Source organism: Apiospora aurea, assembly GCF_038362705.1.
Source record: "Apiospora aurea strain CBS 24483 chromosome Unknown utg000006l_segment0_segment0, whole genome shotgun sequence".
In the NCBI taxonomy this organism is placed as follows: Eukaryota; Fungi; Ascomycota; class Sordariomycetes; order Amphisphaeriales; family Apiosporaceae; genus Apiospora; species Apiospora aurea.
The window spans coordinates 5,031,299-5,054,918 of NW_027117393.1; the positions used below are offsets into that span (position 1 = coordinate 5,031,299).

At 54.6% G+C, this 23,620-nt stretch overlaps 7 protein-coding genes across 7 annotated transcripts; 3 read left to right on the top strand and 4 right to left on the bottom strand.

The window, feature by feature from the left end:
• Positions 1 to 7,307: 7,307 nt before the first annotated feature.
• Positions 7,308 to 8,154, top strand: PG986_010134 (uncharacterized protein; the record flags this gene model as incomplete). Its single annotated transcript, XM_066846356.1, has 2 exons — positions 7,308 to 7,836; positions 8,033 to 8,154. 2 exons carry the CDS (start codon positions 7,308 to 7,310, stop codon positions 8,152 to 8,154), a joined length of 651 nt encoding a protein of 216 aa, XP_066698754.1.
• A 1,388-nt stretch (positions 8,155 to 9,542) lies between these two features.
• Positions 9,543 to 11,018, bottom strand: PG986_010135 (uncharacterized protein; the record flags this gene model as incomplete). The annotated part of the gene is made up of 2 exons (XM_066846357.1): positions 9,543 to 10,097; positions 10,206 to 11,018. 2 exons carry the CDS (start codon positions 11,016 to 11,018, stop codon positions 9,543 to 9,545), a joined length of 1,368 nt encoding a protein of 455 aa, XP_066698755.1.
• Positions 11,019 to 11,938: 920 nt separating this feature from the next.
• On the bottom strand, positions 11,939 to 13,526 carry PG986_010136 (uncharacterized protein; the record flags this gene model as incomplete). Its single annotated transcript, XM_066846358.1, has 5 exons — positions 11,939 to 12,069; positions 12,134 to 12,244; positions 12,345 to 12,560; positions 12,685 to 12,996; positions 13,412 to 13,526. 5 exons carry the CDS (start codon positions 13,524 to 13,526, stop codon positions 11,939 to 11,941), a joined length of 885 nt encoding a protein of 294 aa, XP_066698756.1.
• Positions 13,527 to 14,539: 1,013 nt separating this feature from the next.
• On the bottom strand, positions 14,540 to 16,963 carry PG986_010137 (uncharacterized protein; the record flags this gene model as incomplete). The annotated part of the gene is made up of 1 exon (XM_066846359.1): positions 14,540 to 16,963. The coding sequence occupies one exon, from the start codon at positions 16,961 to 16,963 to the stop codon at positions 14,540 to 14,542; it is 2,424 nt and encodes an 807-aa protein (XP_066698757.1).
• A 2,238-nt stretch (positions 16,964 to 19,201) lies between these two features.
• On the top strand, positions 19,202 to 19,992 carry PG986_010138 (uncharacterized protein; the record flags this gene model as incomplete). The annotated part of the gene is made up of 3 exons (XM_066846360.1): positions 19,202 to 19,219; positions 19,260 to 19,635; positions 19,667 to 19,992. The coding sequence occupies 3 exons, from the start codon at positions 19,202 to 19,204 to the stop codon at positions 19,990 to 19,992; spliced, it is 720 nt and encodes a 239-aa protein (XP_066698758.1).
• Positions 19,993 to 20,683: 691 nt separating this feature from the next.
• On the bottom strand, positions 20,684 to 21,133 carry PG986_010139 (uncharacterized protein; the record flags this gene model as incomplete). Its single annotated transcript, XM_066846361.1, has 1 exon — positions 20,684 to 21,133. The coding sequence occupies one exon, from the start codon at positions 21,131 to 21,133 to the stop codon at positions 20,684 to 20,686; it is 450 nt and encodes a 149-aa protein (XP_066698759.1).
• A 1,683-nt stretch (positions 21,134 to 22,816) lies between these two features.
• PG986_010140 (uncharacterized protein) lies at positions 22,817 to 23,077 on the top strand (the record flags this gene model as incomplete). Its single annotated transcript, XM_066846362.1, has 1 exon — positions 22,817 to 23,077. The coding sequence occupies one exon, from the start codon at positions 22,817 to 22,819 to the stop codon at positions 23,075 to 23,077; it is 261 nt and encodes an 86-aa protein (XP_066698760.1).
• Positions 23,078 to 23,620: the final 543 nt, after the last annotated feature.

The window sequence follows — 23,620 nt, forward strand, 5'->3', positions numbered from 1 at the left end:
GGTAACTGCTACTACTGACTGAAGGCCTCTAGGAACAGGCCGAGGAGGGAAACGCCGTTTCCCGTGGTAGGTCGGGATAGGGCCCCGCGCTCTTTATGGTGGGTTGTCTGGCCGCTTGTGTCGCGGATGATGGAGGTATGACGGTAATCAGACAGGTAGGCCAATCGACCACGATGATGAAAGCGTGCCCATGCGCACCGGTTTGTTTTTATTTCAGGTCTCGACGGAGCTACACAGAGGCCGTTTCTTGATTTTTTAACCTTATTGACTCCATACCGGTAGGCCGGTAGAAGCAAAAGACCCAAAAACAGAGTAAATGGCTGCAATATACACGTCCCCATCACCTTAGCTACACATACGTCCGGACATTGTCGAGACACTTGGGTCAGGTAATCCAAGGCAACTAGTGGCAGTTACACGGCCTACCTAATCTTGTCCGAGGGAAGGTCTGTATGTTTGACAAGATTACGGCAATTTGCACAGAAGCCGGACAAGGCTGATTCCAGCACGGCATGTCGATTTCCAGAAGTCTACGGGAGAATAAGCCACGCCGAGAACGAATGAAGCCAACGAGTTTCAAGCAAATGACGGTCATACATTGATTACCATAGCGAGAAACTCATCGTATACTGTCCTCGCCGAGGACTGAAGAGGAAGAAGGAAAGAAGGAGAGGAGACGCCACGACAGCAAGGTCGAGGGCAGTGGTTCATGGTGTGGCTGCGGTAAGCCGTTACACTCAACGACACACGTTGGCATGATAAAGACGGTAGTAACTCGACAGCATGTGTGAAACCGGCATTCCAAGATCAACCAAGGTCTCGAACAAGACGTAACAACCGCGAGCCTGGAACGAGAACGGGCGCCCAACCTGATGGTCGTGAAGATCACCTGTACGAGGCACCGCCATCCTTTGACTTAATCAAGCCACTCCATCTCTTTTCAACAATAAACGAAATCACGGCGCCAGAACAACATTAGCCTGTGAGTGTGTTCCTCGGAGATGTCGCCCGCACGAAACCTCGACCATTGGAGTGTGGCGGGTGAACGAAGGTTGGAATACCCTCGCACACGGAATGAGGAATCACGAGACCCCAGGAAGCCTAGCAGCGGCCTTACGATCTGTTCGATAGATGAACAACCTCGGGTCTTCTTCAGCCCTGCATAACCCGCGCGACGACAAGTCCGCATGTTGGTGAGAGCTGACAACCCCCTTGATTCGGTCGCCCCCCTAGATTCAAATGCAAACAGCAAGTAACTAGGTGGGTGCTCAGAATGCATAATAGAGTTGATAAGCTATGCCTTTTGGCCATTATTACTGCAATTCTTTCACCTCGTAAGCGTGTGCAATCTCAAGGCAATATTAAAGAAATATGTGTTGTTGTCAGAGCGCGAACTTGAGACGATGTATCGCCGAATTGTTAGATCGTTCTATGGTTCGGATGAGGCTCAAGAACAAGAGTTGCAGACGCTAAAAATAATACCGAAATACCAGAGGGACACTGCTGGTCTCAACTTCGGCCAAGAACCAAACGCTTATCTCGCCAAAGACGCCAGCCAGGCTTGATGATATCTGTTGTTCCTTGCCTCTGGGTTGTCTCCAGACCTACCTGAATGAAGACTTCTCAAGTTCCGACCTCTGTCTGGCTTACTCCAAGGTAGGCCAGGCGCAGATGGAGTTGCTGGGATGGGCGGTGGGCGGTATGATGTCTTCAAGGCCGTTCCAAACCATTATCAGCTGGCGTGCTTTTATCGTTCAAGCTAAACAGCCCCAAATAGATGATCATGACGTCCACCAGATCGATCGATCTACGCACCCATCGACAACAGCTACATAGACCTACCAGCATACCTGCTGAGAGGCATGTGGAATCAATGGTTTCCTATTGTGGGTTGCAATTGCTGTCCCAAAGCTGCAGTGCTAGCAAAATTGTTGAGTACCTGGCTGGCCTACAATCCATGCTTCGATGAAGCGGTGATGATGTCTGGGTCTGCGCGACGGATGTCGACTTCAACCCCGCGCCAACGCGACAGGCCGACGACCGACCGACCCCGCCTCGACGGGCCTCGCTAAACGATAAGCTTAGCTGGCCGCCCCTCCCTCCAGCTGCAATGTCGTGTCGATCCTTACTCATTTGCTTGTCAAAAGGCCCCAAATACTAATGTGAGTATCGACTCATTGCCATCATCCAACTGTCTCCAACTCCGACACCGCAAGATTTGTCGTCAGTCATGCCACCGGCCAGGGAATGATTCCATCGTCTTGCCATGCATGCTATGGCGAATGTCGATTTGGAACAGACCAAGAAGAAACCCGATGTTCGGCTTGTTGCAATACTAGGTTAGCAACCTTGACAACCTTCCACATGTCCCACCCTGGTTATCAGTAACGCCCTAAGACATCCGCATCCCCGTTCCTCCTGCACCCCAGTGCGCCACTTCTCGTTGCTGGGTTCCATACATAGGATAGAGCGCACACAGCAGACAGCAGCAATAGTACGTGCATACATAGGTTACGGCTTACAAGCTCGACATCGACAAGCTCCGCATGCTTCGCTGTCGATCACTTGCTCAGCTTGTGATCCCGCTTCAGTTGTGACTTTGTTCGTGCACCAAACGAAGTATGGAATAGATATCCGCCCTCTCTCTGGGCGACAAGTCCAACAACGCCATCACTGGCAGGATAAGATGCATCGCATCTCGGCATGTCGCGCGTTGCCTACCTTTCGAGCTCCAAGCCTGGCCCCCATGCTGCTCCGCTACGTGGGCGATAGGCGATAGTGTGACGGCCTCGGCATATAGCGACCTCGACAGCAACTTGGGTGCGCAAGCGTGATACCGAAAGCGGCAGTCCACACTTACATACGTCCCCATCCATCCATCACCCATGCAACCGATCAGTCTGCAGGCGTCGATCACTGTGACCCCCCCCCATGGGAATCCCGTAACCGCCTACCGCTCGTCGGTGCCATCCTGAACCTGTGCGTCTCCCAACTCTATTGAAGTCAAAATGCTACAGTCACAATCTCCGGCCTTTGGTTGCCCAGATCGTGCGCAACCGACCGATGGGCCGAAAGGAAGTCGCCTTTTCGATGGGTAGGTAGGTCTCGAGATGTGGCACGTAGGGAAGACGCTCATCAGCTTCTTCTTCTTTCCTACATACATACCTAATCTAGGTGCTTAGCTCACCCACCCACACTCTATCTATCTCGATGACCACAAACCGTCGACGGTCGGTCTTGGTTCGTTGATCTACACCTCTTAGCTTTACCTGATAAGAGAAAATCCGAACCCGGTGACTCGAGCTGGTCCAGATCTTCAAACCCCGGGATATCTACCTTGGCAGGTCCCATCTAGGCGGTGGCCGCGCATGACTTCATCAACGCGGAAATCTCCCTTTTGGTTGCTGCGGCTTGTGATGTATTCTTCAATGTCGTCAACTGGTCTTGGGGGCATCTGCAGTGTAGATAAGAGAAATCTGGGGGCGTGCAGGTGCAGATGAGCTTCACTCCTCCCTCCCCCAGGATGGAGGCGACCACAAAATCCCCCCAGAAGACCCCCCCAGAAGACCCCCAGAAGACCCCCAGAAGACCCCAAACAGAAGCTCACGAGATGTTGTGTGTGCGAAGAAGCGAAAGAGTAATCGGCGCGATTGCACCTTGTGCGTGCGTGCTCGCGCGTGTAGAATGTGCTGTTGTCCAGTGCAGTGCTGCGTGCGCGGTCTAGATGCATAGTATACGTCCTACGTTATGGGAGCGCAACAGCTGACCCTCGTGAGTTGGTGAAGCCATTGTTCGACCCGGGTCGTACGTTCACCCTATACCTGCGACGATCGTGAAGGGAAAAGGGGGACGGGTCTGGACTGGACTTTGCACTTGCTGGTCACCCGTATCCCCACTTCCGCTGGTGCTTGTCAGTGTGTTGATATGTAACCTAGCAGGGTGACAAAGAAGCAGCCCGGTGGAGTAACTTCGGTGGATGCTGATGCTACCCCCCGGCATCGAGCTTAACGCCCGGGGAGATTCCGCATGTGCTTTTTTCTTTGCATTAATTCGATATACCAAAGAAGTAATATGGAGAAAAAAAAGGAGAACAAGAATGAGAGTTCTGCATCAACATGGCAATGAGCTTCCTAGAAGCGGTGAATGATCGGTGTGATTGGGACTGGTGAGGCTTCCATCGGATCGGAGGAGGTGGTCGAAACATCCATAGCCTATCCTCTTCACCAATACCGGGGCAGGGCCCGACTCCCCCATGGGCGGATCCCAGTATCCCCAAGACTTTCCGGGGGCATGTGGACTCGATGGCAATTGTTGTGCAACGCGACAAGGGGGAAAAAGTTCCTTGACGCTACAGAGAATTGAGTTATGACTCTTCGTCGAACGTCAAGACAAGCGACAAGAAAACTTTGGTGATGACTGCATACCAGCTTTCGCGGAGTGTTTCCTTGGTCAGATCTTTGGGTCACCGCTTCTCGCCCGACGTTGCACGCCGCTGGCTGCGCTGTTGTAGGGACTTTTTTTTTTTTTTAATTAACCTCCAACGCAGCTGATAGCTGGCGAAGAGAGGCGGCGACGGCGCGTCGGGCGAAGACGAAACTTCGGGAACGACGGACGCATGAACAAAACGGTAAAAAACCAGTTCAAACGGGGTGAGCTACCGGTTGGGACGTTAGTAATCGGATGTTTGTGTTTGCGTACCATTTTCATGCGGGTGGCATGCTTATTATTGCCCGTTCGTTGGTCGCATTTTTTCCCGCTGTTTTCCCATGCTCGTTGGTGATGGGTAATGCACCCTGGCTTGCGATACAACCTCAACCCTTAGGCTAGAAACCAGTACATTGATTCGGACTCGAAATACCCTGCACGCCGTAGCGCCGTCCAGTTCATCATCGCCAGTTCCCGTTTCCCAAGCGATGGTCGTCCACGTAAGCCGCCCAAAGGTACACCCCAAAAACCATGGGCATTGACAAATCTGGTGTGTACTACGCCACACGCACAGCTTGACAGCTAGAGGTAATACTTGCATCATCCCATCTGATGAATGGCCAATAAGCTGAACCACGTATCTCTCTGGGCCCCTGACTAGCAGGTTTGTTATTATTGTTGTTGTTGTTTTTCTTTCTTTCCTGCCAAGTGATGATGATGATACCTACGATTGTAAGACCCTATGAGTGGCAGATGAAGAATGCAGCAGCCACTGCACTATGGGGATGTCCAACCCGGAGCCGATAGCGGGCACTGGAAACCCCCACCAACACTCTTCTTTTCAGGGCTTGGCTATTTGGCTATGGACCGGGTCCCTGTCGATAGTGGGTTGGGTGGTGGTGCGCTTCGGTAGTTGGAGACCAGATGATCGACGTGCCGGCGCTGGCGCTGGTTGGTCTTGCCGCGCAGGCAGGACCCAAAAACCTTGAATCAGATGGGGATGGGATCCTCGCCAAGGATGCTGCTACGACAGGCACAGACAGACAGTACTTCCATCTCGTCACACCCCATCCCCATCGTCCAAATCACATGGGATCACGAATAATGCAGTGGTTGGACGAATGGTGGACGGGATGGATCACTCACCAGGGGCATAGTATCAGAGAAGGAGAGAAAGCTTTTGTGTTGTCTTATCTCGTTTTCTCTTATCACGCCGAGGAAGACTTCGTTTTTTTTCTTTTCTTTTCTTCTGTTTTCGTCGGACTCGGGTGGGAAGTTTGCTGCTGAAGGTTCGGGATTGCTTAATCTGACTTAAGCTGACCAGATGCGGCTCCTGCGGCAGCACCAGATGCGAAGCGAAGCCCTTGCGCCCCGTTCTTAGGGGGGCGCCTTTTGTTTTTCAAAAGGGAGCAACAATGATACGACAGCTTTTCCAGTGACGATGACACGCGCATGCCTCCCTTTTTTATTTTGTTTCTAAGAATGGGTGATGCCAAGCGAGCCTGTCACATTCTGCATCGCCCTGGCCCCCATGGAGGTGTGAGGGAGTAGGAATAGATTGTGGACAAATTCCGTGTCTTACCAGATATCGATAAATCCGCAATTAGATTGCGGTGTTCAATAAAGGTCATCGCTCCCAAGGAACTCTTCCCGGGGGCGGGGGGGGCCTGCTGAGAGAGAGAGCATCTGAAGACGAGGAATCAAATGAACTTTATGCGTAGATACGTACTTACTTTCTTCTTCTTCTTCTCCTTCTTCTTATTTTCTTCCATTCGCCTATTTGACCAGTATCCAGACATCCGCACTTGCGCATCTATCTAATGTATCTGGTGAGGGACCAGGGCGGATCCCACCAGACGCCAAGCGTAGATGGTCGCCGTCTCCGTTATCGACTGACAAGCCTGACAATTGGAACCTGACCTAGGTTAACAGGTACAGTACCACGTAACGTCCAGCAACAGGTAAAGTTGGGACAGCAGCATGTGGGATGTACCGTACCGCCCACCCATCCCAGATGCGAGAGCGTTTTCTCTGTTTTATCTCCCCCCCTTTAGGCTGTGACTTGGCCCCAAAGGGTATTCGACGGGGCGCCGTCCGGCTAGACTAGGAACCCAAAGTGGAGTTGAGCAAACCCGAGCTTGGCAGCTTGTTTGTAGGGGACTTGTGAACCTTGGGGGGGGCCACTGGGGACAAATACAGAACCTGCAGGCCCGACGCTGTGTGTGATGGGGCACGAAAAGCCCTGTAGAGCAGAAAAATTACTTCATCCAAGGCATGCACGTTAGTCAGTAAGCCAAGCACAGCAACAACGCATCACAGAATTTCATCGTCCTCCCCCCATTCCCCGATCGAATGTTTATTTATTACCACGTAAGTACTAGTCAGTCAAGCCCAATAGTTAGGTAAATACTTTTATATCAGCCCAGGGGCCGAGTACTATTACTCGGGGATTACCAGATATTTCTAATAATCGGCGCATGCATGCTGCGCCGGGGCGGTTCGTATGACATCTTGCATCGTTTGTTATATAAGTCCAAGTAGCATTTATTTGCCCTCCCCCTCCCACTCGCATTCTGCTCCGACACCCTTTACTCATACCTCGTCAGAAAAGTACTTGAACCCCCATGACCCTTGCTCTCTTTTCTTTCAAGAGTCTAGGTTCATGCTTGTATTTAAGACCCGGAAAGCTCCCTCGACCTTGACCTTGTGAAAATCCTTTTCATCGTCCATCGCATATATATATTGTCCACTATCACCAAATCTCAGTTTCTACTTGGACGACTAACACAGCAACTCCATCCGAACATCAGACCAACACACATAGGGCTGAGAAAGAGAAAGCGACATCAAGAGACAGGGTAAAACACCAAACACACACAAAGATGCCTCGCTTTTCGAGTAGATCATCGTCGGTCTCGGCCTACGACGACGACATCGACGCCATCACGCCGTGTCCCTTGCCCGCTGCCACCGCCACCACCGGGACCTCGCAAGCAAAATCACCCGCCAGCGTCTCCTCCTCATCCTCGTCTTCCTCGTACTTCACCGGCAGCCCGCACCACAAACCATCATCAGAAGAGGAGCCGCCCAGGCACGGCCGACGCAGCAGCAGCAGCAGCAGCCGCCACCGCCGGATGCTCGCCGCCGCCCTGGGCCTCCACCGCCCCAGCAGCACGCGCTCGCCCTCGCCCACCACCACCACCACCTCGTCCCTGCACGAGGCCAACTCGGAAGAGGACCTCGACACGTTCGCCAGCCGCCGCCGCGACTCCGTCCGCGCCCTCGAGCGGGGCGCCGGCGGCGACCCGGAGCGGCTCTGGCGGCGGATGCTGGAGCTGCAGCAGACGTACGGGTGCTACAACTCGGCGCGCATGAGCGCCGCGCTCGAGTCTGGGGATGCCAGTTTACGACGTAAGTTTTATTTTTATTTTTTATTTTCTATCCCATCTTGTTTTCTTCTTCATCGTATATCACATATGACGTAGATTATGTATGTACATGGCGCGCGCGCGCATCTCTGCGTGCATGCATGTTTCTTCTGTCTGCAGTGTCTCCTATTACAAGACCTGGTTGGCTGACTCCAAACGAACGCCTCGCGACACAACAGCTTCGAGAGCCTGTTTGAATCTGCTCAACGAACACATGGTCCTCCTCCCCGATGACGCGGACTACGCCGTCCGGGATAGCAGCAGCAGTACCACTGCGACTTCCTCCAAACATCACCACTGAAAACCGGCATCCCAACTACTACTTTTTCTTGGTTTGGGGCTGAGTGATCGGCGGGAGTAATCGGTCACACCCAGCAGCTTAGGAGATTGATTACTTGGATACTAGAGTTCCCCCTCCCCCCCCCTCTACTTATTTGTCGGGAGGCGTTTTTAAACTTCCCGTTCGGGCAGACGGCGGGCTTGGAGGAAGCACCAAGCACACCCGCCAGCGCGCATCAGGTTTGGGTTTCACGGTTATTGGATTTACAGTATTCGAGCCTCTTCTTATCGCATGGAGTTTATTGGGCACCAAAACATTACGGCGGCGGCGGCGGCGGCGCGAACAGAATGACCGGACGAGAACTAGGAAGAAGATGATACCCCTTTAGCATGCAACGGTGGTATGCCACTTTTTGAATTCAAGCCTGCTTTTCCAATTGTTTTTGGGCGTTTTAGGTGACTGTTTACTTGCGCGGGGGCGTCGGAGTTAGCGCCCTGTATTCTGACTGAATGGGCTGCTGGTTACGCAACGTGGCGCACCCAAGCTGTTCAAATACTTGGCTAAACATGTGTGCATCGTCATGAATCTTGTTGGTAACAAGCGATTGCTCGGAATTTTGCATGCCAGAACCTGATCTCACATCGCACCATCTTGGCCCATCTTGGCCCCTGGCCGCCCAGGCCAAAGATGTGCAGCAAGGGGTGTGCCCAGAAGGAGGCTGAGGGCCGCCGGGCTGACGACGATTTAGCGCTTGGCTAAGAATTGGCAGGGCGCCGCCATAGTGCCAAGAATAACGCCGGGAAACCCAGCGTTGCTGCTGGTCGAGTGCCCGAACGATTGGCTCCCGACATGTCAACTACACGCACACATGCACTGCAGCTTCACTGGTACATTCCGGCACCGTGAGATCTGCCTGTTCGCCGTTTTCTTTTCGCAAATTTTTTTTCTTCTTCTTCTTCTCTGCACTTCTGTGGGTTGGCATGAAGCGGTGTGATGAGAGGACGAGACCCAGCAGGCAGTGCGGCCCTATTCTGAATATATGGGATGTTGGTCCCTGCAACTACAACTGATGCGAAGTAGATACCGTTCACGATACTTTGACACGACATCCAACATCGGCTGAAAACGGGCACAGACGGGGCCTTCTATACTGGGTCCCTCCTCACTGCCTGCTCTGCGTCAAATGTACTACTGTAAGTATACTCCGTAACGTTGGTCAGGTACCGTCAATCCGAGCCCCAAAACTCCATATTTGACGTATTGATTGGTCCTTCCCGACGTGGTGGAGATATGGAGTTCTTCTGGGCCAGCCCATTTCTTCAAAGTCCTCGCGCTTATCCAATAAACAGCCCTACAGGTAGTCTGGTGGTAGGTCACATGAATAAACAAGTCAGAACGGGTCCCGTCCTTTAATCATCGTCGTCACTGGCCAGACACCGCAGCGCATTCTCCAGCGTCTTGACGCACTGCTCCCGGTACCGCACCGCGAGCTGCTGGTTCGCGTTGAGCCCCTCGGTCGGCACCTCGACCTCCTCGAGCACGTCGAGGTCCTGCGCCAGCTTCGAGCCGAGCGCCTGCACGATCCGCTCCTTGACCGGCGGCGCGATCCGGCCCGCCATGATGTCGTCCATGGTCGCGCTGTCCTGGAAGTCCTCCCCCTCGCCGGCCGCCGCCGCCGCGGCGCGCGTGATGGCCTCGTACAGGCTCGTCACCAGCGAGTCCTGGATGTGGGCGAACTGCGTCGCGACCCCGGCGCAGTCGTCGCTCGTCAGCCGCTTCGACCGGCCCACCACCGACGTGGGGTCCGTCATCGGCCGCAGCGAGACGAGGTGCGTCCCCGCGAGGTCGTCGTCGTCCGTCGCCTTGGTCCGGACGTGGACGTAGTCGTTGTGTAGGTACTCCTCTTCCGGCAGGATGAAGCCGTAGCCCAGGAGCAGCTCCGCATTCGTTTTCATGCCGTAGTTCTGCCTCTCGTGTAAGTGAATGCGCCTCAGGATGTGACCGTATCTGCATCATCCCCGTGCGACGCGTCGGATGTAGCCCGCAAAGGCTGGGGTCAGATGGGCACTCACATTGAATACTTGACTGCCGGACTCACAAGTCTGCCCTGATATAAGCCTACACAAAAGCGTCTCCCTATCCGTCCTCCACGCCGTCCTCGCCACCGGCGAATGGTTCCCGACATCGTAAAGCGGCAACAGCACCGAAAAGTCGTCGATCTCGCACGGCAGCGCCAACGCCTCCGCATCCGGGACGATGAGGGACGGCCGGAAGCTGCGACTCGTGAAAATAGCGTAAGCCCAGAGATACAGCGGCCGCGTGTAGCCCGAGTCGGATGGCAGCAGCTTCATGGCCTGCTTGTACTCCCTTTTCAGGGTGGACTTGATCTCCTGCACGGCGACGTAGGCGTTGGTCCCGACCAGGAACTCGAGGTCGTCGGCCGGCCAGAGCGCGGGCAGCATGCCGGCGACGTGCTCCGGCTGCGGCAGGGTGCGGAGGTAGGGCCACCAGGCCGACTCGCTGCCCAGCAGGTACTCCCGCATCAGCACGAAGCGGCCGACGACGTGTGGCGGGGTCTCGCGCAGGAACTCGGCAGGGAACCAGCCATGGCCGTCCTTGTTTGTGCGGTTGGCCGCTTCCTGGATCTGCCGGTGCTTGACGGCGGGGAAGTCCGGGTGGCCGCAGATGGCGTTCAGGTACGACAGGCTCCGGGCGATGGGCAGGGTGACGACGGACTCGCCCTGGTTGACGGCGCAGCCCTCTTTGACGCGGAAGGAGCCCTTAGTCACGGCGTCGTGGTAGACTTCGACCGAGGGGTGCAGGCAGCCGCCGGCCTCTTCGAGCCACTTGATGAGGGCATCGTACCGCTCCTGGGGCGTGGCCATGGCTTCGGTTGCTGCTGATTCGGTAGAAGCAGGAGCTGTCGATGTTCTTCCTACGGCCGGGCCGTTTCTTGGTGGGGGTTTTCAAAGTCTACCGGTTGCCCAAGTCCAACTAAATCCGAAAGCGTCCGTGACAGCTCGAGATAGGCTTGGCGTGATTTCCTGTACTATCAAGCAAAAATGATCGATCGATCGAGAGTACAAGGCCTTTTCGAGTCGATATGTGCTGCTGGTGTTGTGTGTATGTCATGATTGAGAACCGGCAAAATTGCGGGCTCCAGCTGCGATCAAAATTTAATGAGTGACGTGACCCCGCCGTTCGACGTCAACAGCAGCATCAGCAGCATCAGCAGCATCAGATTCAACTTGCATACTCCCCGTTGGCGGCCGAGGTTCTTTAACATGCCCTCAATCCATTCCACGCATCAATATATAAGGCAGCTTAGCCACTCCAGCCGCTAGATCTCATCAGATTACATTCGGGATGGATTCACACTTGGAACCCCGCGTCGTCATAGCGCCGTCGGCCAATGCCCCGCGCGCATGATTCCTGTAGGGCTGTGGATAACCCCGCGTCTGCCATGGTGTGTGCTTCCTTCACAGTCGGCCGGTGTCAATGCAGCACCTGAACCCGACTCTGACTTGAGCAAATGTATGCGTTTCTAAATACAACATGCCGTTTCTACTGTGGTTCACAGAGGTAGATGTCGAAGCAGTTCCGGTTTAAGACCATCGGATGCGTTGCTGCCGGCTCTCTTGATGCTGCCACCCGCGCTGTCCCAATTCGCGCGAGTGCCGTGTCATGTCGCGAACTCACGTGGTTTGGGGGCATGACGAAAGCCTGCCCCCAGTACCATCCCATACCTCCGCCATCAAGAGGCCACACTGGACTATTCCTCTCGAAGAAGCAAAAGTGCCCTTTGTTACGTCTTCAAATGACTTCGGATCCTAGCTATCACCTCCTCGTTCTTCTCCAGATGCACGCCGTGGTTCGCATTCTCTACCACCATCAACGTAGCATCGGGGATCTTTGACGCGATGAACGCCGAGTTCTCTGCGAAGGTGTCAGTCACTTGAACTACCATTCGATATGCCTTCGATGTTCGGGGAAAGCAGACCTGGCGGGCATATCCAATCCTTATCCCCAACAATGACGAGCGTCTTGGCCGTGATCTGGCCCAGCTGACCGCGGTAGTCAAAGTACTTTTCCGACTCGGAGTAAAGATCATCTAATCCAACCCAGCAATGGTCAGCCTCCATCGCTCTCTGCTCCCATTCTCCTGGATGGCTTCGCCCGACAGGCATGGCGGAAAGAGGGGCGGTACTCACTATGCGCCTCGGCATTGTACACATTCCCCAAACAGCTCCGCAGCCCCTGGTCGGGGTCAAACGCCTCGCTGTACAGCGGCATCATGGCCAGGTGCACGAGCCGGAACTCGAGGTCGCTCTCGAACCGGCCAAAGACCTTCTCGCGCAGCATCCGGACCGAGAAGCTGGGTGCCCGGTCCAGGCGCTGCTCCAAGACTTTGATGGCGTCTTCCTCCTCTGTCGTACTTTCGTATCAGCTCTGCGCACATCTCGCTGGGGTATCGTTGACCCGCGTGTGTATATGACCCACGCACAGCAGAAGAGCAAGGGGGGGGGGGGATGATGGGAGTCAATAACTCACGATGCCAACTCGCCGCCGTCCCCCTCAACACCAAACACCTTACCCGCTCCGCGTACCGAATCGCATACTCCAGCGCCAAGAACCCGCCGAAGCTGCCACCGCAAATAACGACCTTCCTCTCGTCCCTAGCCGTGGTAAAGTGAGCGCGGATGCCCTCGATGTCGTCGACGATCTGCGAGAACGTGTAGGGCTTGGTCGCGGAGCTCCGGCCGTGGCCGCGGTAGTCGAACGACAGGACGCGGTAACCACCACCGCCGCCACTGCTGCCAGCGGAGAGCGGGCGGTAGGCTTTGAAGTCGGAGCGGTGGTCGCCTGTTTAGGTACGCGCAGACGTTAGGTAAGCCCATGCCTCTAAGTGCCCTGTCTCTCTGTGTCTCCCATGCAGGCCGTCGGTTGTCGGCCGACATAACGACTTGGGTGCAATGTATGTGCAAGTGCGCCAATGGGGCACAGCTGCCAGGGAAGGCAGCCAGGGAGACATATGTGCGCATAACAAAACAGACCGACCAACTAGGTAGGTAGTAAGGATGAAACCCAATCTATGAACCATCCCCCGGGATCTCTCTTTCGGCATTCGGGATCTGCATGTAGTAAATGCCAGCATTGCCGCCCGCGCAGCATATGAAAAAAAAAAAAAAAAAAAAGAATCCGGTGAAGACAGAAAGGTAGGGAAGGTTGTTGATATGAGAGTTGCAATTAACGAAAGGAAATCCGAGGCTCAACTCACCCATGCCGCGGCCGCCGTGCAGCGTGATGAAGAGCGGTGCGTCCGAGGGGCCCGCGATCCGGTAGGCCAGGCGGGCGCCGTTGATCTCTACGAACTGCACGTCGTCGTCTGCCATGTCCTCTTCTCTTCTCTTCTCCTCCCTTCCTCTCACGATAAGGCAATGCGCAAGTAAATGCAGTAGTAGCGTAATACTGGGTGTACGTACGTATGCTCTTCGCGGGTGTTTTCCTTCTTTCTTCCACCCCTGGTTTCCTGCGCCGGTGTTGTGTAAGTAAGGCTGTACTGTAACAAAGCTAGCTGTCCAGCAGCTAGTAGAACCCCTCAACCCGGCCCCTAGCAAGCGTAAAAAGTAGGCCGAAATGCACTTAACCTGCACCGAACATAAAACCCGCTGAATCAACCAACATACCACTTGGCAAGAGATTCACCACTTAACCGAGGCACATCTCTCCTGATCAAAACTGCTACGATTCTATTTACTGCGAACGTCCCAACCCAGTCAGTCCAATAGGCCAAGTTTGTCCGCCCATACCCAGGATAGAAGGTACACGTCTGCCAGGTTGCCGGAGATTAGTGCGACGTCGGTGCAGATCCGACCCTCGCTCGATTGCGCGATTTGATCCAATTGCATCCCAGCCCACCACCACCGGTGAGCGAGCGAGAGAGCGAACGAACGATTTTGGGGGCGGGCGGGAGCAGATACGACCAGGGCATTCAACTCCGCTTGGCGTCGGAGTTTGCGCCGCGCCTCGGCTCAACTTCTACTTCTTCCAAAAAGGAAGCTCCTGCTCACCTATATAAGGACGTAAGCTGTATTCCCATCAGCAGTTAAGATGTTGGGATGGAACTGTTCAAGAAGTTGGCCGCAAATACGCTTGGCAATTCTCAGGGCCCAAAAAAGTTGGATAAGAAGCAAGCATCTGGTTTCGGGTTGAACACAGATGCTTGCTGCGCCTGGCCGACTCTATCCGTCGTTCAACATAAATATGGAGAGCACACAACATGTAGTCTCTCAATCAGAATCGAAATACTTCGCTGGACGAGCCGCACCGCCTGTTTTTTTTTTTTTTTTTTCCTATCCTACATCACGCAACTGTTGTCCGACCCATGTCGTCTGTCTCACGCTTTTTATAGGAAATCAAGCTCAATGGAGCCCCAGCCGCCGTTCCCGTTGACATAATTCATTACAGAGTTCTCATTCGTCATCACACCGCCGCCGCCGGTGCCGATATCCGTACCGCCCATGCTCACCGATGGCGTCCTCCCGCGCATCGCCGTCGAAGGCGCCTGCGGTTGCTGTGATTGCTGATGGGGTTGTTGGGAGCTGGCCGCCCTTAGCTCCCCGTCGTCGTCCTCGGGGACGTCGAGAAAGCGGTAACACGACGCCTTGCCCAGCACATCTTGCATGAGGCCCAGGTAAGCCGACACCACAGGGCGCATCATGTCCTGGCACGATGCCGGCGTTGTCGTCCTTGGCGGCGCCGCCGAGATACTGGTTAGGAGCCCTAGGAACTGCCGGAGAATCTGAGCGCTGCGTCGCGCGGTGTCCCACCCCTCGGGAAAGGCGTCGAGGATGCTCGTGACGACGGCGACATCTTCCCGGGCAGCGAACGGCATCATGTCACCCGCAGCGCCCGTGCCTACGCGTGACACGGCACCCTCGCCGTGGCAGTAGGACGAGGCTAGGAAGCTACGAATAAGCACGAGACCTACGGGGAGCAGCCGGCACAAGGTGACACGATTGAGGGGCAGTTGGCGCTGATGGAATAGGGCCGACGTCGAATGCAGGTGCTTCTGCGCGAAACGCAACAGCTCCGCCTTGGATACGACGCCGCCGTTTGCGCCGTCGCCACGGCTGGCACTGCTGCTGTTGTTTGGCGGCGAGTTGAAGTGCGACGGGTAATAGAGCAGCAGGAGCAAGTAGTAGTACCGAGCGCTCAACCAGGTGATGGAGTTGTGGATGGGCACGTTGTCGGGCTCTAGCGGGGACACGAGGCAGCCGTTGCTGTACCAGTTCTCGATGTCGGCCCGCATCTCCTGGAGGATGGCGCGGCGGTCGGTGTAGGTGAGTGAGCTCACCTCGGCCTGGCGACGGAAGTGCACGTGCCGCAAGATGCGGTCCTCCATTTGCCGCAGTTGGATGACGTGCCGGCTCGTCTGCAGGATCGTGGCAAAATGCGACCGCTCGGCTGATGCGAACTCCTCCACCGTCAGGCCCGGTAAGGGGACGTCCATATTTTCGTCCGTCAGGGCCACCGGCAAGCCCAGAGAAGTCGCCATCATCCGGTCCAGCACATAGATGCTCCAGAACAGGCGGTGCCGTAGCTCGATCGCCGTCGCCGACAACGTCGTTTCATCCGAGGCCCTTCGCGACAAGCCGAGCAACATCGCCTGCCGCGAAACGATGCCCACGATGGACCAGGCCGATGCGCCGGAGGGGTCGAAAAGGGAGTAGAGCGCCAAGAGGACAAGGATTTGTATGGATTCGATGCTCTCCCGGCAAATGCATTCTTGGATGATGTCCGAGTAAGCAACATCGAACCGTAACGCAGTATCGTTGGGTATCTGCCCGGCGCGCTGCAGGGTGGTGCACCCGATGGCCATGATGAGGTAGAGCAAGGTCGAGTCGGCGTCCCGCCGGCGCTGGGCGAAGTCGCCAAACACCTCGAGATCGTGCAGTATTTTGTTGCGGTCCACGAAGGGATATGCGCGGTTGACGTTCCGGAAGTAGGCATCGACGAAGCGCCGGGCCGCCGCATCGGGAGGCAGCCGCTGCGCCGTCATCGTAGACGTAACTGACCGAGCATCGCTGTAGCTCCCCACCGAGTGGGCGATAGAATGATGGTCGGGCGACGAAGCCGGTTGGCTGTTGTTCATGTTCATCTCGATGGTACTTTGCGAATGGTCCATCATAGGGTGGTCATCGTGCATGGGCGGCAGGTGATGCTGTTGTTGTTGTTGCTGCTGCTGCTGCTGTTGATGGGCCTGTCGCGCTGCTACTGCCGCCGACATAATCGATGCCGCCGGGCTTTGGCCATTCTGGGAAAGTCCTGGCGAGGCCCCCTGTAGTAGTAAAAGTTCGCTGATGTCGGTTCCCGTCTCGACCGCCTCAATGCCGGCCGGGCCTAGGGGAAGGGCCTCGTTGATGTAGCGCGACAGCCATTCGACGCGGGCCCGGAGATGGTGTACTTGCGCATTGGTCGATGAAGCCGGAGTAGAAAAAGAACAGCGCTGGCCGGCGCTGGCGCACAGCGAGCAGACGGGAAATGTCCGCGAGCACTTCTTCTTGAAGGAGCGGCAGCGGTCACATGCCGGGATGGATTTGGAGGATGACGTTGGTGCTGGCGGAGGAGCACCGGTAGGCTGGTTGTGGTAGCTGTCGCCCGCTCCACCAATTGGCGGCGTCGCTGGACCGCCGACGGCCGACCTTGGCTGCTCATGTGCTAATGGCGGAGGTGGCATAGGCGACGGGCTATCTTCAGTCTTGAAGGTCGGTTCTGTCCGACTGACGCGGAAACGATGAAGTGACGACTTCAGATCACTTGTGGACATAACTCTTGAGTCCGCGGCTGGGGTGTGGGGGGTAGGGGGATATCTGTGTCCGTCTCCGTAGTCCCGACGTCTGCTTACGTTGTTCTTGCGTTCTTTCACGGAAGCCGGATCTTCACAATGGATCCTTTGCTCTCTTCACCACTCTTCATAAAGCTTCGGGGGATCCCACGAGACTGGTAAGCAGGTGGAGAGCATGGCCTGCTATCCTGCTTTTGTGTTGGGTATGGGCGCGCAGGACAGTCGCATGGCAGGACAATCCAGCAATTCCCCCCAGGATTAGTACAGGTTCTGCCCCAGAGAAAGCATTGGTCGTCGGAGAGGCCAGTTCAGGGAGCTCCGTCATTTACATGGTGCCCCATCGCACCCCTCGGGGCCCATTCCACTCTGTGGCTGAATCGCCATCCTCAAGTATGAGAGCAGCGCATGAATCGGGGCGTTGGTCTCGAGTGATCTGGGCATAGGCAATTGGTGATGTGCGGCAGGCAGGTTGACTGCAATCTTGCGCCGTTGGAGACCGTTGGAGGGCTTTGCGCAGTTGAGGTCATCGGATTGCGCTCCGACGCTTGATTGAGTCCTGTGAGCAGCAGTCGTGGGTAGCATGGCATGGCAGGGCTCACCCAACGGTCCTGCAAAATGAAACCCTTGCAAAGGGCTTAGCCGTCGGGATGAACCCCGACAGCGTGCGGGTCGTGCTAAAACTCCCACTGTCGGATGATGATAGCATGGTGGACCAGTAGCCCCAAAGTTAAAAGGTGTCACCACCCACTACCCCAACCCAAACGCCACAGCGTACCTATTGCGGTTTCTTGTCAGGTCGTGCACCTCTTTTTGTCCACAAATATGGCCCTATGGCCGACTTTCTGGAGAAATTTCCCAGCTTCGAGCTGACAGTGGCTGCTGCGGCAGGGCCTCAGCGGCGTCAAGATGAATTAAACGATGGGCACACGACGGTCGGAGATGCCGCATGTCAACAACGTGGTTGCGCAGTAGTTCCCCGGGATGCAGGAGCTCGAAAACAGGCGTGCCTCCAGGCAGCTGACACGACACGACACCACACAGACCTGGGCCTGTTTGAGATTCGACGCTTGCGCTAGTAAAATACGAGCCATTCGTAGGATGGGTGCTCGACGGTCAGCACCTGAGGTTGGTCTATCATTGACCACGGTTTCCATGGCAGGGCGACTACATATGGATTGCCGGGAACACTGGGGTCTGGTGGTTGTCAGGGTTTGGCAGGTACAGTTAGCGCAGCTGCACTCCTGAAGCAGGTCGACTATTGGATGGATGTTGGACGTTCCGAGTTGAAGTCGGACTCTGGAGTGTCGTCGAATTCTGACGAGATGGGAATAGCCAGAGGTCTAGATCATGGCCAATACAGTGCCAGCAAGTGCGTCCTGGCCTTCGCATGACAGCTGTTTGGTCTCATGACGAGATGCGCCACGACGCGACGGCAATGCACGATTGGCAATCCCAGACATCCCCAGGCGGATCGTGCCGTCTCGTCAGATGGGAGCTGGAACGGGAAACTGCGGGTCCGGCGTGTTTCCTAGCATCATCGGCGCATCGCAGCCTAGGTAGATTGAGCGGATGGATACCTCTTACTCAGGGCTAAGTAAGCAGCCCGGGAGGAGAAACAGCAAGAGAAGGGCGCTTGGCAGGGTGGGTGTGTTGACGAGCGTCAAAAGATGGTGTTGTCAGAAGTGGATGGATGATGGAATCAATTAATCATTCTTCAAGTCTAGCTCCCTCCCGAAGAAAAGGTAACGAGGAAAGGGTGTGGGCGTCAATGCGACTTCCTTGAACTTCCAAACTTCAGCCAACTTTAGCGTGGCTGCCACACATTTGCCAATCAAGCCAAACTGCGTCCACGCCCGTTACCATGGCTCCCAGTCTAGGCACTCTGCGATTCTAATACTGCGCACTCTTTTTCGCAATGAATGCCTGGTTTGGGATCTTGAATGCATGAAGAGAATGATTGAGCGGCTTCAAGCTAAAAGCGCATGCGGCGGGAGTGGCATCCGACGTGCTGTCCTCCAACGGAACGCATCTGCCTACGGTCGTTCAGGGTCTCCTACCCACCCCAAAGCTTTACCTGGAGTGGGAGTTTGAGTAAATACCTGTGTATCTGCGTGTGACTAGAGGCGTGGTATAATATAACAGAAAAGATGTCTCCTGTTGTTTGCTCAACACTTACAGCACTTACCCCTATGATGTAGCACAGGATATCCCCGAGACAGTATGCCAGACACGCACATCGTTCTGATCACGGGGTGCCAACACCGGAATTGGCTATGAGGCCGCCAAAGCTCTACTCGAGTTGGACCGATCCTACTGCATTCTCCTAGGCTGTCGGCCGCTGGAAAAGGCCAAAGACGCCATCGGAAGACTAGGACAAGAAGTGCCGAGCACTCGCAGTGTACTGGACGCCGTCCAAGTCGACATCGCCAGCGACGAATCGATCGAGCGCGCTTTCGAGCATGTCAGCGCATCGCACGACCGCCTCGACGCCCTCGTCAACAATGCGGGCGCCTCGTTCGACTGGGAGCTGAAGGCAGGCCAGATCTCCCTGCGCGAGTCCTGGAACAAGGCCTTCGACGTCAATGTCTCGGGCACGCACGTCATGACGCACGTCTTCGCGCCGCTCCTGCTCAACTCGGCAGACCCCGACTGCTGTTCCTCACGAGCGGCCTGTCTAGCCTGCAGCGGGCGACCCGACGCCGCCGGCCGCCGGCTGGCCGAAAGAAGATCTGCCCGCCTTCGACACCATGGCGTACCGCTCCAGCAAGACGGCGCTCAACATGACGATGCTGAACTGGGCTTGGAGACTGTCCCAGGACGGTGTCAAGACCTGGTGCGTGTCTCTCGGGTTTCTGGCCACTAACCTGGGCAACAGCGCCGACCTGCTCAAGCAACGGGGCGCGGGCGACCCGAGCATTGGAGGGAGGTTCGTCAGGGACGTGGTCGAAGGCCAACGAAACGCAGACGTGGGTAAGGTCGTGTTCAACGATGGGACAGTGCAGCCGTTTTGAGACAGCGCCGTCCCCTTTCGGTGCGCATTTGCATCCTGGTACAAGAATCTTCGGAGCTCCTGCTCGAGCCATTTGGTTGCACACAGGTCGCCAACGGGGAAGGTGGGGGCGCTGCATGCATTGGTAAATCCCAGCATCATTGGGGGGAAAAAGGTACCAGGCCAAATAGCGTGGGGTGCGAAGAACGTGGAAATGATCCCAAAGGGCGAGAGAGATGGTAGAATTACCTCGTGGATACGGAGATGGACGAAAAAGGTAGTTGTCGCTCCCAAACGCATGCGGCTTCCGCACAAGAAAAAAAGCAAAAAGTCAAGGTCTGCCTGGGGGTCGAACCCAGAATCTCCTGATTACACCAATCGTAGTCAGACGCCTTGCCATTGGGCCAACAGACCATTCGCATGGTGCTTGTTCTTGTGAGATGTGAACAAGATGGCTTATCGAGACCCAAGTTGTTGCGTTCATAAGGTGGGTGCTACGGCGAGGACTTTTTACTTCTATTTCTACTTACTTTACCCTTTTAATCCCCTAGCACAGGACTCAACTCGACAACCAAAACATCCACCACGTATTTACATAGCATATCCCAACTTAATCCAGTGCCACTTCTTATCTTAACAACATAGAATCAATAGCTTCGCTCTGATGTCTCATTCCACGGGCCGGGTCTATCTTTTCCCCTCGTATCTCAGTGTCACCGACCAACGTCCGACGGACTACGAATAGCGTCCATTTCATGCTGGTTCCGCTCGTTGTTCCGATGGCCTTGGACGTATGCAATCGGAAACCCAGACGCCTCCACCACCGGTTGCCGCCCGCTTCCTTTGATATTATGCTCCTCCTCCGTTGGCGCATGGGTTTTGCGCCGTCGACCTCGGCCCTGCCGAACGAGGAAGGCGGCGGCGAATACGATGGCCAGGGCGGCTAGGGTGCAGCCGACGCCGATCCCAGCGGCTGCACCCGCGCTCAGTCCCGAGGACGACGAGGACGCTGAAGTGGCTAGTTGTGATGTAGGCGTCGAGACCGCGGTTGATGACAAGGTTGCGGCAGGAGTGATTGAAGACAACTGTAACTGTGTGGCAGTCATTGGACGGTCAGTATCAGTGTAGGTGAAATGGGTGCGTTGAAGCAGCGGTAGAGCCATGACGGAATACACATACAGCGTCGGCAGCACCATGCCGTATCTGTACGCCATACGCATTGATGGCACCAGCGGTGCTAGTCCAGCTTGCCACGTATGTTGAGCCAGAATACTCTACGGTCACTGGACTTAACGTCCAGTTTGTCAAAGGCAGGTCGCTTGCACATGCCAAGGTTGACATGTGTGGGAACCGGAATTTGCTCTGACATTTGAAGTTTTGCTGACTGAAGGGTACCTGTTTAGTCTTCGATATAGGTAGTCAAGGCGATGAATGGAGGAAAGGGGCTCTCTTATGTAGGGCAACATGTGATTATGGTATCCGTCAAGGTGGCCACGCTTACCAAGACTTGACACGCTGAAGTGTATCCACTTGGACATGCAGTGATTGGAGAGTAGTAGTAATCCGACGATGGGACGTAGCTCTTGGGCATGCAACTTGGATCTGTGAGTGGGGGGCCTTGGAGATGATAATCAACGAAGTAGATATTCGTCATTCGGGCACTGCAATCCGAGCTTGGGGCGAAAGGCGTCGGCAAGGTACCAAGGTTTCCCATGTTTGCTGCTGTTGACTCTGCGAGACTGCTCGATGGTAACAGAAGAAAGGAAGAAAGGAAGAAAGGAAGAAAGGGTGAATGAAGTTTAGAGGAGGGCAGTCGAGTTCAAAAGGACAGCCTGATCCGCCACAGCCTGATCCACCAGTATGAAATTTCACATAAGATGGTTGTGCAACACAAGAATGCCCCATCATGCAACTACTTCTGTCAGTTCAGCCTGATCATGACTACAGGGGTGATGGATTAGAAGCCTCGCCGCCAACCGCCTGCCCCTTTACACCTGAACAGCTTTAGTAAACTTGGTAGAAGATAGCATAGTACGTAAAATCTATTGTACATTTGTTTGAAGCCCGGTGCAGGTTCCGTTTCAGTCAGTTTCTTTTGCAAATTATTCTCCAGAAAGGTTCATACGATTTCCTCGTTTCTTTGTTTTTGCTGGGCCAGCCTGATTCGAGTTGGGGGAGAGAAAGAAAAGGCAACGATGGTCATACGATTTTGCCCCTTTACTCGATATCACATCGAGAAATATACTGCGCCACACGCCAGACCCTGAGATCTCCGAATTGAGCCAATAACATGATGGATACCCCTGACACTGATGCAGCTACCATGGCGCAGCCGCTGGAGTTACGCTTTTCGCTTTCCGAGACCGAGATAAGTTGCTTACTACATCTCACCTACATTTCAAGCATTTCCTATCTTGTTGGAACGCAATTGCCAGCATGCAGGAACATCGCCACGTGAAAAACGAGACGTGGGGATAGCAAAACCCTCGACCAGAGTGAAGGAAGGGTTTTTATATTACCCTGGATTTATGGTATCAACATCATATCAAAAGGAAAAATGAAATTCAATCCACAAATCGCTGACATCGTATAGTCCATGGTAGCCTTACCTCGTTCGCCCATACCGAGTTGGTCCTGGAGCACAAAGAAAAGAATTTAGGGCCTCAAGGAATAACACCTCTCGCTAGTCCAAAAACAATGCAGTTGTGGCATTCGACACAATACGAACTGTTCAAATCACAATTGAATTGTTTAAACAATAAGGATCGTATAAATACAGCGTATCGAGCCATAGAATAGGTGACGATATCCACCCGAATCCAGAATCGCAAGATCCTAGCAACAAAATGTGCCATATCACTATTATCCGCTATCAGCAATGCGACTGTGTCTTTGCCACAGTCAGAATAGCAACCATGGTTGAAAACGAGGAAGGGGATGAGGCTCGTTGCGATGGCAACTGTCCCAGCACTATCGAGAACACACTCTACACCCGGGATGAGGGCAACTCCGTCTGCGAACACAACCACCGGCTTCTCGACGACGAAAGCCAGCCGCGGGTAGCATGGAATCAAGGTCGGCCAGGGGCTGCACCGCCCTCGCCATGATACGGTAGTCTAGAGTCGTGGCTTAAGATACGATTAAAATATATTTGGTAAATGACAGCAACTTTTAGTAGGATAAACCCATATATTGACTCAACTGTGCTTCCCGCGAGGCTGATTTATTGTGCCAGTTGTATATTTGACAAAACTCATACAGTGTTGAGGTCGCCCGCTTGTTCTTTGAACAGCGTGATGATAACACCCGAAGATCGTATCATCCAGCTTGACGCATTCTCCTAGACACGTGGGACACCCACAGAAGGTGATTTCGCGTATTAAAGGTCTATGATTTCTTTGAATTATCCCCGCTGGAAATGTTTATTCTCGTCTTCGACAAAGTTGAAATACAATGTGACTTACTCTACAGGTATTCGACTCGTTTAGAAGCACCTGGATGGAGCGATTCTGGCGGGCAATGCACACGGATATCTTAGTTCTCCTTGGTGATCCCGTCGTGTAACCACTGCGACTTGGATCCGAATCTTTGCGGTTCGCCAGGTATACATATTTCAGCCGGTGTCCACAAATTCCAGTGGTCCAAGTCTC